General features: G+C 41.2%; 1 protein-coding gene across 2 annotated transcripts in view; it reads left to right on the top strand.

The window, feature by feature from the left end:
* Positions 1-1,715: 1,715 nt before the first annotated feature.
* The window catches only part of LOC129697339 (trafficking protein particle complex subunit 3-like), a 31,401-nt gene continuing 19,428 nt past the window's right edge, over positions 1,716-13,688 (top strand). The window contains exons 1-2 of one of the 2 annotated variants that reach the window (XM_055635789.1): positions 1,716-2,419; positions 4,556-4,603. In XM_055635789.1, coding sequence (XP_055491764.1) covers positions 2,378-2,419; positions 4,556-4,603 — 90 coding nt within the window. In that variant the 5' untranslated portion in view covers positions 1,716-2,377. The remainder of the gene's footprint in view (positions 2,420-4,555; positions 4,604-13,688) is intronic. The other variant, XM_055635790.1, reaches the window with a different exon arrangement.

Raw genomic sequence — 13,688 nt, 5'->3', positions numbered from 1 at the left:
GATTTAAGGTGAGAAGAAAGGAGTTTAAAAGAGATCTGCAGGGTGTTTTTTTACACTGGGAGTGGTTGATATCTGGAATTTGGTGGCAAATAGTGGTACAATCAGGTACAATTACTACATTTAAGAGGCATTTAACCAGTCATTTGAATAGGCAGAGCATGGAAGGATATGCTCCTGACGCATGCATATGGGACATGGTGGGGCACATTTCTGTGCTGTTTCTGAGAGGGACATTGCAGAGCCATGCAGTGGGTCTGTGTATATTTATGTAGCTCAGGACCAAGTATTGGACAACGCAATGGTACAGCTGGTAGAGCTGCTGCCTCACAATGCCAGAGATCCGGGTTCAATCCCGACTTTAGGTGCTGTCCGCGTGGAGTTTGCACCTACTCCATGTGACCATGTGGGTTTCTGTTTAGTGCATTGATTTTCTCCCACATCCCAAAGACATGTGAGTTCATAGGTTAATTCTATAAATTGCTCCTAATATGGCACGAGTGGATAAGAAAGTGGGATTTCATAGAGCTGGTGTAAATTGGTTGATATGGACGGTGGGCTGAATGGCCTATTTCAATGCTGTATCTTTAAACTAAAGTAAGAAGCAGCACTCTTACTTCATCTTTGTAAAGGTTAGAAATGTTTTAAGCCATTTTTTGAGTACTCTTTGATAATTACGATAAATATCTATGTTCATGTTACAAAGCATCTCTCAAGGCATTCTTAAGGCCTTACCCAAGAAAGTGGTGCCTGAGGGGTTATAAGCAATCTGGTAGCTTTTCCAAGCTGATACCATGTAATTTGTACCAGGCAACATTGTTCAGATCAGCCTCACCACTGTCTCACCAAAATATCAATTTGTTAATTGTAAAATGTTGTAGAATGTCACAAGATGATTATGTGCAAGTTCCTTCTTTAGTAATTGCAATTGAATAGTTTTTGTGGGGTAAAATTATTTATGCCTCAAAATATTAAGATGACTTACCATGCAATTTTCATCCAGGAAATTGCCTGGATGAATTCAAGTTGTATTACTTCTGGCCTTTATGTGGATTATAATAATTAAGCGCACACAAATGTGACCTTTGCGACAGAGACTGTCACTCCCGCATTGGTCTCTTCAGCCACAAGCGATGCTGCTCTAGCCGAGGTTTGGAGCAAGTGGCCAACAACTAGGATGCATCACCCATGGTCAGTCATGACCGAGGGGGGCCTAAGAATAATTACACACAAATTAAATTCAGTAACATAATAGTATTGGTATGATATTCTAAAGAGGGGGTTTGTCCCTTGATGCCATCTATCAATTCCTCCAAATCAAATAAGGTGGTGTTTTCATATGGGTCTTGGATAATTTTCTAGCTTTATAAATGTGTTGATATTCAGTGACACAATCTAGTTTGTGCTGCTCCAACTCTACCAGAACATCAAATAGATTGTGGTGCTTTAGGCCGAAGATAGACACAAAAAGCTGGAGTAATGGGATGAAGGAATGGGTGACGTTTCGGGACGAGATCCTTCTTCAGACTAGTCAGGGGAAAGGGAAACAAGAGATATAGATGATGATGTCGAAAGATAAAGAACAATGAATTAAAGATATGCAAAAAAAGTAATGATGATAAAGGATCGCAGAACACCTTCGCTCAGTCTGCCTGGACCTACCTGATCTCCTGGATGCTAAACACTTTAATTCTCCTTACCATTCCCACACTGACCTTTCTGTCCTAGGTCTCCTCCATTGTTAGAGCGAAGCTTAGTGCAAATTGGAGGAACAACATCTCATATTTCGCTTTGGCAGCTTACAACCCAGTGATATGAAAATTGATTTCTCTAACCCCGGCATTCCCTTTCTCTCCATCCCCCCTCCACCCAAGTCACACCAGGTTCTCATTTTCACCCACGAAATAGATAACAATGGCCTATTTCCTTTTTCTTTGTATTTTTTTTGCATATCTTTTATTCATTTTCCTTACCTCTCTACATCACCATCTATATCTCTCGTTTCCCTTTTCCCTGCCTGAAGTAGGGTGTCGACCCGAAACATCACCCGTTCCTTCTCTCCAGAGATGCTGCCTGTCCTGCTAAGTTATTCCAGCTTTTTGTGTCTATCTTCGGTTTAAACCAGCATCTGCAGTTCCTTCCTACACTTTGGTACTTTGGGCCTATAGGGGGAGATGTTTCTAAAGGTTTTCAAAGATTTGAATTGGCATCATTTGTGACACAAGTCTGCTTTCATTACTTCAATGCTCTTGATACCTTCAATAAGAAAACAAATCAGAAGGAGCTGCCTGTCTCCCAACTGATCACAGGAAGAGAGAACTACAAGATTTACTTAAACTGAACAGCGGGATAAGAATGTTATAATACATTTTAATAAACCATGTCTCGACAATCAAGTAAAAGAACAGAAAAGCCAAAAATAGTAAGATCTGTCTTTTTTTTCCTCGTGTTTATATATAGTTTTATGCTTGCAAAATTGGAGTAGGAAATGGTTCCTCCACCATCTTCGCATGTTGTTTTGAGTAAGTGTGAAGCCTAAAATAAATAATAGATATTGAGATTATTTCTACAACTAATGTAAATAAAAAAGAAATTGAAGAATTATATTGCTTGCCATAAAAATGTAAAATTAGTTATTTTATAGATGAATGGAATATACATGAAGAAATACTGTTAAAATCTTAATTGAAGTGCGATGCCATATTTCAGACTGGTTTACATTGTATATATATTTCAGAATTATTTATATTGTATGAATAATGCTCTATTGATTTTTCTAGCGCCTATTTCTGATATTAAAAGCATGGAGTTGCAAAGGAGCTGGTAGGAACGGTTTGTAATTGGATTTAGGAAATATAGAAATAATTGGTGGATTTGCATTAGCTGGACTTATTCTGATATGAAAAAGCTATAATTTGAAACACAAAATGGATAAAGATTTTTTTCATGATAGCAATGTGGCCTTTAGTAGCTCATGGTTAGGGAATCGAGACTTGGTTATCCGTTAGTATGAAGGCTATCAAATCTAAAGTCTGCTGCTTTTCTTGAACTTAGAGTGCAAGCTCCCGGTGAAACGTGCTTCACATTTGGAAAGCAAAGGCCACTTCAGTTCTTTATTGAGATCTGATGAAAATGCATAATGACCTTGAGAATGTCATACCATTCATTCACATCATAAATAAGGATGTACATTTTTTGCTGTTCTAAATAATATTTTCTTACAGCTCTAATGGTGCATGGTGCATTTCTTTTATGATTGGTATGAATGATACAGCATTAAGTGAAATTAACCATGTCTTCCAAAGTCCAACAAACTGCACAGTATCAAGAAAGAGCAGCCCAATTTTTGTACCAAGCTCAAAGTCACCTTCCCTGTCCACATTAACATATCGCCTTAAAAAAAACACCTTTATTTCCCTAAAATGCATCATCCAAATTTTAAAATGCAATATGCTACACTTATGCTTTCTCGGTTATGCTGGGCTTGACTTTCAAGTGTGCACTATGGATTGTAAACTGGCAGAACCTACTAGATCCTAATACATTTCTGTTTCATTGATTTCAGTGGCATTGTATCAAGTTACTTTAAAAAATGATGGATGACATGTTCCATTAGATAACTTCCAAGCAGTAAAATTGAAAATGATTAGATTACAGCTAAATGTACATTAACCTCTCATTATCTGTGCAGCATCCATGTATTGTGAACCTAAAACCCATCTTAATGAAAGTCACTCTAGAGTAAAACATAATCTGGGTGCTTAAATATCTCATAAAATCTCTTCTTTTTAGCCTAATGTTTTTCAAAAACTCATTGCAGCATTGATAAGCTTGAAATTTAGAAATTGAATCATTTGAGCTGTTCATTGGGCTTCCCAAAGTACACTCCAAGGATTCATCAGATGCTAGAATAATTCCTTTAACAATATAATGCATGTACCTAATTCCAAGTATCAAAGTAATTAATTGCATTGATTTTTACATACAGGATGCCAGTATTGTTCCCAAAACTATGTACTACTTGCAATTAGGTATTAATTTCAAAAAATTAAACATCTCTTTAAATGCTAACTGAAGAAATCGCACCTGCATGGCTAACTGCGGGCAGATGTGTAATCATTGTATACACAGTGCTGGAACCACATACCTCCATGTAACAGAGCTAAACCAGAGAACACTTTTCTGGAGATTTTACTGTTAAGGTCTCAATCTTGAAAAGCAGCATCAGGCAGCCACATAGCACCACAATAGCACCGGTTACAGATAATCAAACTGTTTTCTAGTCAATTATAGTTGTTAAAATTGAGATTGTTAATTGATGCTAATACAACAAATCCATACAATTTACATTTTTTTATCAGAAAATTATATTAGATTTCCATAACAATACACTGAAGCGTTCAATCTGAGCGAATGGGTTGTGCATTTTTCTTATGTGTTTTGCCTTCAATACTTTATACATTAGAAGATCACAGATATCATTTGAGGTTCTAAAATTGCAACAAACTTCATCTGGATTGTCATTAAGAATCAGTCTGTTATGTGCTCTGTTCTTTAGGATTGGCATTTGCCACCTTCGTCATCTACAGGCTCAGCACATCACATGGTATGTGTGAAATCTTCATAGATTGCAACTGATTCCTTTAGATCAATAATTTAAAGCCAAAAATGTTTGCAGCTATCAAGAATGAAGTCAAAAGTATTTAATTGTCGTATGTACTGACAAAGGAACAATGAAATTCTTGCTTGCACAATTCTTGCACAACAGGCCTTGAAGCACAATAAACATGGATAATATATAATATGCAACATTTCAATAAATTAATAACCACAATACCAGTGTAAAAAAACCCCAAAGTCTTAAGTACAACCAAAGAAAGTCCACAGAAGTTCATAGTTAAAGTTAGTGTTGTGTAGTATTGAAAAGCCTGATGGTTATTGGGAAGAAGCTATTCTTTAACCTGTTGGCCATGGTTTTTGGATTCCAGATAGTAAGAATGAAATAAGAGTGGTCAGGGGGAGGTTTGGCTCTTTGATGATAATGTGTGTGGAGGTTAGTACCTGTGCCTGGGCAGAATCTACCACCTATGGAGAGTAATTTAACCAACCAATTCCGGTCTCCACCTTCAATTTAGCTAATTTAGTTTTCAGGGTCAGATTTTACCTTTCTACAAGTGCAGCAACCTGTGGTCGATAAGCACAGTGTAATTGCTGCTGGATGCCCAGCTATTCGCAAAACTCTTTATTAACTTGCCCAATAAAATGTGAACCATTGTCTGAACTAAGTCGAATAGGGAAGCCAAATCTAGGGACAATTTATTTCATTAACACCTTGACAACAGTAGCCACTTTGTTATCAAGGGTCGGATAAGCTTCGATCCACCTGCTGAATACATTGACTATGACAAGTACATATCTGTATCCCTGGCACCTTTCTAACACTGATGTAATCCATTTGCAATGTCTCAAAAGGACCCATGGGCAACAGTGTCTTTCCATCTTCACAACCTACTCCTTTTCCGAGATTGTATTTCTGGCAAACCAGGCAACTACTACATACTTTTTGGGCTAATGTTTGTAACCTTGGATGCCACCAAGTAGCCAAAAGAATGTCTCCTACTGCTCTCGCACCGCAATGAGTTGCATAGTGCATGCACTCTACAACACACACTGCAAGAGGATCTGTCATGCAAGTTTGCCCTGCGGGAGTGGTACATAATCCTGTCATACAATCTAGTGTACACCCAAGTTGCTTTTATTGTTCTTTATCCCTTTCAGTAGCCTCCTCCTGCAACCGAATAATCTCTTGGATGGTTGGCATTGGCTTCTCTGAGGGGGACCTGTTACTTAAACTTTTAGTCTGCCTCATCATCTTTGGTACCACCATCTTACGTTCCCGGGATACTTCCTTTGATCCCTGATCGACAATGATTGACAATGTCTGTTGGTGTCTGTCCTCTTGTGTGTGCACTACATTTCATGACTGAAATGTGTCTGGGCATCAGGGCCTTTAATAAATCTGTCACCAATTGTTTGTTGGATATTTGAGTCTCCGCCGAGGTAAGAAATCCTCTATTTCTCCATAATTGTCCGAAATCATGTACTACTCCAAATGCATATCTAGAATCTGTATATATGTTCACACTTAAAATTTCCCGCATAATGCAAGCCCTAATTAAAGCAAATGATTCAGCCTGTTGTGCTGAATAAAGTGACAAAGGCAGCTGCTTCTACGTTTTCCCCATCTTGATTGATTGCATACCCAGACAATTTCTCACCACACGATCCAATGGATGCACTCCCATCTATGTACAATGCCATGCCAGGATCCTTTATAGGTGTGTCTTTCAAGTCCTCCCCCACAGATGTCTCCTCCTCGATTATAAACAAACAGTCATGTCCCGCCTCTGACTGCTCCTCTGCGGGTGAAACAAGAAAAGATGCCAGATTAATTGTTGTACAATGCCTAAACTGAAGCTTCGGGTTATTTAATAAGTAAATTTCATATTTGTTCTGACAAGCCATTGTTAGGTGCTGAGTCTGGAGTTGCCCTAACAAGGCTGCCACTGAATGCAAACTATATACTACTATCTCCTGCGTTAGCGTCAAATTTGCAGCAGACTGTAAATTATTATAAATGGCGGTCAGAATTTGGGTGCATAATGGGTGTCCCCTTGCTACTGGGTCGAGTTTAGATGAATAGTAGGCCACTGGTCTATGACTATCGCCGTGGTTTTGAGCAAGGACTGCCGTCAAGCATTCAGAGAGAATAGTGCAATAAAGTTGGAAGGGTCTGTCATAAAGTGGTCTTCCCAATGCTGGGCCTGCATCAACGATTACTTCACCCTCTTTACTTGTATAGGATGACAGCTCTTTAGTTTCTAAAGCAATGTTAGGGATCCAAGGTCTACAGTAATTTACCACACCAAGCCATTGCCTCATTTGTTTTGCTTCTTTAGGAATCGGGAATTCACAAATTGGTTCGAGTCTGCTTTTTTCTGGACTACTTCCTGTTGCTGAAATTATGACTCCTTTCATTTGGGCCATCAGTACCTTTGCCTGGGAGACCACATATCCCAAATTCGCTAGATGATTTAGTAATTGTGAAGTATCTTCATGGTTGCTTGGTTCATCCCTGCTGGCCACTAATAAGTCATCGACGTACTGCACTAAGGTAGATCTTCTTCTAAAATCTTGAAAAAGGTTGAATAAGTTAGGTCTTTATTCTCTGGAGTGCAGAAGGTTAAGGGGGGCACCTGATAGAGGTCTTTAAAATGATGAGAGGGATAGACAGAGTTGATGTGGACAAGCTTTTCCCTTTGAGAATAGGGAAGATTCAAACAAGAGGACATGACTTCAGAATTAAGGGACAGAAGTTTAGGGGTAATATGAGGGGGAACTTCTTTACGCAGAGAGTGGTGGCGGTGTGGAATGAGCTCCCAGTGGAAGTGGTGGAACAACCAGGTTCATTGAAGATCATTTAAAAATAAACCTGGATATAGCACATTTTTTGAGAAGAAATGGAGGGTTATGGATGAGTGCAGGCAGGGCTTTTTGAGAAGGGGGGCAATCAAAAAAAAGTGCTCGGCATGGACTTGTAGGGCCGAGATGGCCTGTCTCCGTGCTGTAATTGTTATATGGTTATAGATATGGTTAAAATTTAAAGTACTCAATTGTTCCTGTAGACATCGGGAAAATAAGGTAGGCAAATTGATGATTCCCTGAGGCAATCTGGTCCAGGTGTATTGCTGGCAAAATCGTACTTAGACAAGAAATTCTACCACTTATTACTATCATGCAAGAACACACTCCAATGTACTACACAAGCATTCATCTAATATTGCATTCGCTAACTGCACAGTCCAAAAAACAAATCACAGTATATTTTAAACCCAAATCGTGCTGTTTCCAACCAACGGATACAGGAGACTTTCCCTTCAAACTACTTGTACGCTGAGTGGTACGTTCCCGTCAAGATACTCTTCTCTAACAGGTCCACTTTCCTCTTCTAAGTTTAATAGTGGTACACTTCCCATCAAGATACTCTTTTCTAACAGGTACGATTTCCTCTACCTCAGTTACTTTTTCCACTAACAGGTACTGATCAATGGATCCAAAGGATATGAATCCTTGATTGAACAGCCACGATTCCGACTCCAATTATAACAGTAGTCTTAATCACACTATATTAACATAGTCACAATTCGAACTAGGATTACAACAATGTATCTAACACTCAAAACTCTAAATCAACGGCTAGACACAGTAAATACAATAAAGCAACGGCAACATTTTATACACACTTTAAACTGTAAATCAACAAAATCTTAAAAATTCAAACAATATATTTTTATTTCACACAAGATAACCAACGATTTAATATATACACTTTTATTTTACTTCGGAGTCACGTGAGTGACTACGTGAAGAAGGGCCGTCCGTCTGCGTGCGCGTCATTACATCTGAACACAACGCGCGCGACGGACTGGCAGAGGCACTGTGTCCTCCCAGGACGTCGGGATGGGCAGGTAAGGAAAGTTGAATTACTTGCCTGCGTTCTTTCGGGCTTGAAGCTTTTTGTAGTTTCAGGGTCCAGATGTCGAGGAGACGGTCCGCGGGGAAGTTGGCCGTCGAAGACCGCAGCTTTCCCAGTAGCGGTCGACGGTCTTTTTCCCGACATAGCGCCAGCAGCAGAACCGGCAGGAGACTTTTAGCAGGAGGAGGAGCTCCGTTGGTGGTCCTGCAGTACGTAAAACCACCCGCAAGTCAAACAAACCCGTTGACTCAGATGAGTCCGGAAGGAAAAGGGATACCCTCCCTCAATGGAGAGCATCTGAGGACGACTCTCCCACATGGAGCAACTTTTTGGAGAAGTTGCTCCAACAATGACCTGCTCTAAAGGAGGGAGCTGTGTCAGCCTGGGCCTACTGCAGGCAGTACCGGGAGTCTCACACATGGGGCAGCCCAATGTCTTCCCCATTGGAGGTGGAAGTACATATGGAAGAAACCACTCTGAATCAGAGTACAAAAGCAGGGGGGGGGGGGGATTTTCCCAGGGACAAGCAGAAGAAAGGAAGTATATAAGTAACTTTTACTTATATAGCACTGTTTAAGTTAACTTGCATTGACACCAAAGTGCTTTACATAAAATGAATAATAAGCACAAAAGAAAAGAAGTACTTCTGCAATCATCCAGGTTCTACTGGGTGCTTCCCTGGATAGAGATCTAGCAAATGTCTCCTGCTCTGAGAAGAGGAGCATTCACGATCAGTTTCAGTCTGACCCAAAACAATAATCTCATTTAGGTCTGCTGGAGGGGCCATGTCAGCGCAGGTATCCTCAAGGGCTGCCTACAAATCTCACTCTCAGTGGAGGGGAGTGTGAGTGATCAGTAGGTAACTGATCTCAAATTAAAGTATGAACATACTGAAGCACATGCATATAGCCTCAAGAGACAGCAGTTGGCAGAATATCCGCACGCTACAAATGCCGGCAAGGGAACAGCGCTATCAGGGTGACTTTGGAGAAACCAGCCGCCGAATCCTCTCTTCAGGTAACACCAGAAGAAGGAAGCAAAAGCTGTTGGACCAATCAAGGTACCAACAACAAGCAAAACTTAATCAGTGGGCGACAACACACCCCACACCTCCATAGGGGGTAAGTGGTTCACTGAAGCCGGTGGTAGCTTGAAAGCTGGGCACGGAAATATGATCAGTCGTCTTTCAAAGCAGACTCAGAATTATGGCCAGAATTGTCCTACAAGGCAGGCTCAGTATGATGAGGTTTTCAGACCAAGACCCAAGCAGAGGTCAGGAGAAACATGGAATCCACGCTCCCTACCAGTCCTACTCCCAATCAAGGAGAGAAAAGGAACCCGCATCAGAGGCATTTGGGCTTACCACAAGACCACCGGTAGCCATGGAGGTAGGTGGGTCTGGGTTTACTGAAACAAAGGATTGTGGACCAGTTACATGTTGGTAATTTTACTCTTGTGTTTTTGTTTAAAATGACAATAACATGAATTTCAGATCTGGTTTTAAAAAACAGATAACAACATGTGATTATGTTTTACAGCACAACATACATAGGTTCCAAGCAGACTTGGAACTCGGACCGGAGTTGGCTTCAAGGCAGGCCCAGTATTTTGGGCAGGATTGCCTTTCAGGACAGGTGACAGATGGAGGATGTCACTTCATCCAGGTTTAACTCATTTGTACAGTACAGGCTTTCAGAACAGCAACTTTTTGTTACGGTCTAACTGTTTAATAGGAGTTTCCTAAGCATCAACCTCAAAGATGCATACTATTTGGTGTCTATTCACTAATAACAGGAGATATTTGAAGTTTAACTGGATGGCATAGCTCTGCCAAATGGGTTGACATCAGCTCCTAGACTATTGACTAAACTACGGAAACCAATTCTGGGACTACAAAGGTAGTAATGGCATATTTGGAGGACATTTTCATTTTGGAGTCACCAAGAATTGGCAGAAGCATCAGTCAAAGCAAACCAAAACCCTGTTTGAAAGAATTGGTTACCTCATCCATCCAGTTAAATCAAAATTGACACCTACAAGGGTAATTGATTACCTAGAATTTACTATCAAAAACAGTAAATATGTTGGTGACTTTGCCTAGGGGCAAACAACAATATTTAATTAAGCCTGCTATGACCTGATAGTCAAATACTAGCCATCTATCAGGCAAACAGCGAGTGTAATTGGCAAATAGTAGCTGCATTCCCAGCAGTACGTCACGGGCCTTTGCATTACCAGAATTTACAGCAAGCAAAGGAACGAACACTCAGATTCCATGCACGCCAAATTGGCAAACTATGGATTGCCAGCAGAGGCCGTTGTTGAATAACTATGGTGGATAACGAACGTGAGACAGCTCAAGGGAAATTCTGCTCGAAAGCCATCGGGGGTTCTTCAGACCTATAAAAGCGGCTAAGGATGGGGAGCCACCAACACAGTCTAGAGCTGTGGGGGCAGATGGAATGAGCAGGAATCTGTAATTCCCCAACACATGGAATCAATTACCCAGAATTGTTGGGGGCACAATATGGACTCAAGGTTTTCTGTAGCGATGTGCAACCGGTGCTTGTTCAAATTCAGATTGATAACACCACTGCGGTGGCATATATACATTAACAAGGGTGGTGTAAAATATGTATCTTACGACAGATCGTCGAACCTCATTTGGCACTGGTGTATCGAGAGGAATATTTGAGAAATCTATGAGGTAGTTATAACAAGGTGACAGATGCTGGATCACAAATGTTTAATAACAACACAGAATGGATGTTGAATCAGACAGTATTTAACGAAATAACTACACGATTTGGCATACCAGATATTGATCCGTTTGCATCTAGACTAAACCATCAGTTACCCAGATATGTGTCCTGCGAGCTGGATCCAGGAGCAAAGGCAGTGGATGCTTTCTCGCTCTATTGGGGAGGAATGTTTATGTATGCTTTCCGGCAATTTGTCTCACAAACCGTTGCTTGACCAAAATCAAGCAAGACTAAGCCACAGGCATATTGGTAGTGCCAGATTGGCCTACTCAAGCCTGGTCCCCAAAGATTTTGGGAATTATAGTCCAGCCAGTCATGGCTATACCCAAGAGCAGGGACCTCCTAGTTAACCCAGTTACAGGGAGTAATCATCCACTACATGAACGTATTAACTTCTTGGTCTGCAGATTCTGAGGAGGCCATTTCAAGGCATAGGACTGTCCGAACAAATACAACACAGTTCGAATAACGGATGTCTTGGAGTTCCTATCAACTCTGTACTATAACTATAAACAAAGTTATAGTGCAATCTATAGTGCCAGAGGAGCACTCTCCTCCTATCTGAAGCCAGAAGCAGGGCACGGGTCGATAGGAACGCACCCCTTTACAACAAAATTCATGAAGGGAATTTACAATTTAAGATCTCCAAGGCCAAGGTACACGGACACATGGGATGTGAGCGTGGTACTAACCCTACTTTGACAGTGGGGACCGCCTAAACTAACCCTGAAGGTGGTATGCTGACAAAGAGTCCAGACACTGCAAAAACTACGGTTGGACCACATGACCACCAATATGAACAACATAACATTCGTAATCAGGAACCTGATAAAACAGAGCAGGCCAGGAATACCAGGGATGGACATCCAGTTCTTGGCATATCCAGAGGACCAACGGTTGTGTGGGTGGTAACATACTAACACCACTATCTGAGAGTTACGGAGAACCTCAGAGGCTCAGAACAATCGGTCCTCATCAGCCATAAAAAACCGCACCAAAAGGTGTCAACTCAAACCATCTCCAGATGGTCAAAGGAGGTAATGGCGGTAGCAGGAGTAAACATTTATATGGTTAAATCTTACTCCACCAGGGCTGCATCTACGTCGGCAGCAAGAGCTATGGACGTGCCCCTTGACGACATTCTAGTGGCTGCAGGATGGACGAATGAAATAACGGTCCACCGGTTTTACAACAATCCCATAACCGGACTGGGGGTGTTTGCACGTACCATTTTAAGTTCTGTCCCTTAGTTTCCCCCCAAGGTTGGGAGGGGTAACTATTTTTTTAAACTTTTCTTTCATTTAAAGCATCAGTGTCTTTACTTAACTACGTAATGTCTGAATGCTTTAATGATTACACGCATCCATGGTCAATCCATTCAGTGTGTGACGCCTGGATTCGTAACCGGCATAAAATCACAGAGCTTTGAAATCTTCACGTAGTCACTCACGTGACTCCGAAGTAAAATAGTAAGATTAAACGAGAACTTACTAGTTTGAAGTTTGATCTTGATTTTATGAGGAGTTACGATGAGGGATTACGTGCCCACTGCTCCCACCCACATACTATCAAGGTCATATGGAAGTTCTAGTTTCTTCACAATCTTACTATTCTCAGGTCTTCTTTTTATCTGTGATTTAACACCGCTGCTTTGAAGATTGACGCGCATGCAGACGGACGGCCCTTCTTCACGTAATCGCTCATCGTAACTCCTCATAAAATCAAGATCAAACTTCAAACTGGTAAGTTCTCGTTTAATCTTACTATTAATGTACAGTAACCAATGTCCTCAATATGAAAGCCTACAAGCCAATCACAAATAAAGATAATATAATACATTTATTGATAGTTCCCTAACCCCATCACAAAGTACCCCATTACATTGTCTCCACAGAAGGTTCTAGTTGGAAGACAGTTCAGCAAAGTAAAGAAACAGCGACCTTTAAGCTCGATGGCACTCGCCTGAAAAACCTCGAGCTGGATCGACCATCAGCAATAAAACCATGAGCCGGATTGACCATCAACACACAATCACATACACGTGCGCGCACGCACACACACACACACACACACACACACACACACACACACACACACACACACACACACACACACACACACACACACACACACACACACACACACACACACACACACACACACACACACACACCGCAAAGGCAGGAGCCAGGGAAAGTGGGGGAGCTGTCTGAAATTCACACCCGCGATGAACAGGAAGGTGAAAGACAGCTGGCACAGTTCCGGTAAGTCCTTTAGAGAGAGCAGAGGGGGGGGGAGAAGGGGGGGGGGGGGGGGGGGAAGAAGTGGAGAGACTTTTAAGAAGCCAGACGACTTTTAATAAAGTTTAGCGGGAATTTAACATTACCGATCGG

The sequence above is a fragment of the Leucoraja erinacea genome, chromosome 5, assembly GCF_028641065.1.
Source record: "Leucoraja erinacea ecotype New England chromosome 5, Leri_hhj_1, whole genome shotgun sequence".
Taxonomy (NCBI): Eukaryota; Metazoa; Chordata; class Chondrichthyes; order Rajiformes; family Rajidae; genus Leucoraja; species Leucoraja erinaceus.
This window is presented reverse-complemented; position numbering and strand designations above follow the sequence as displayed.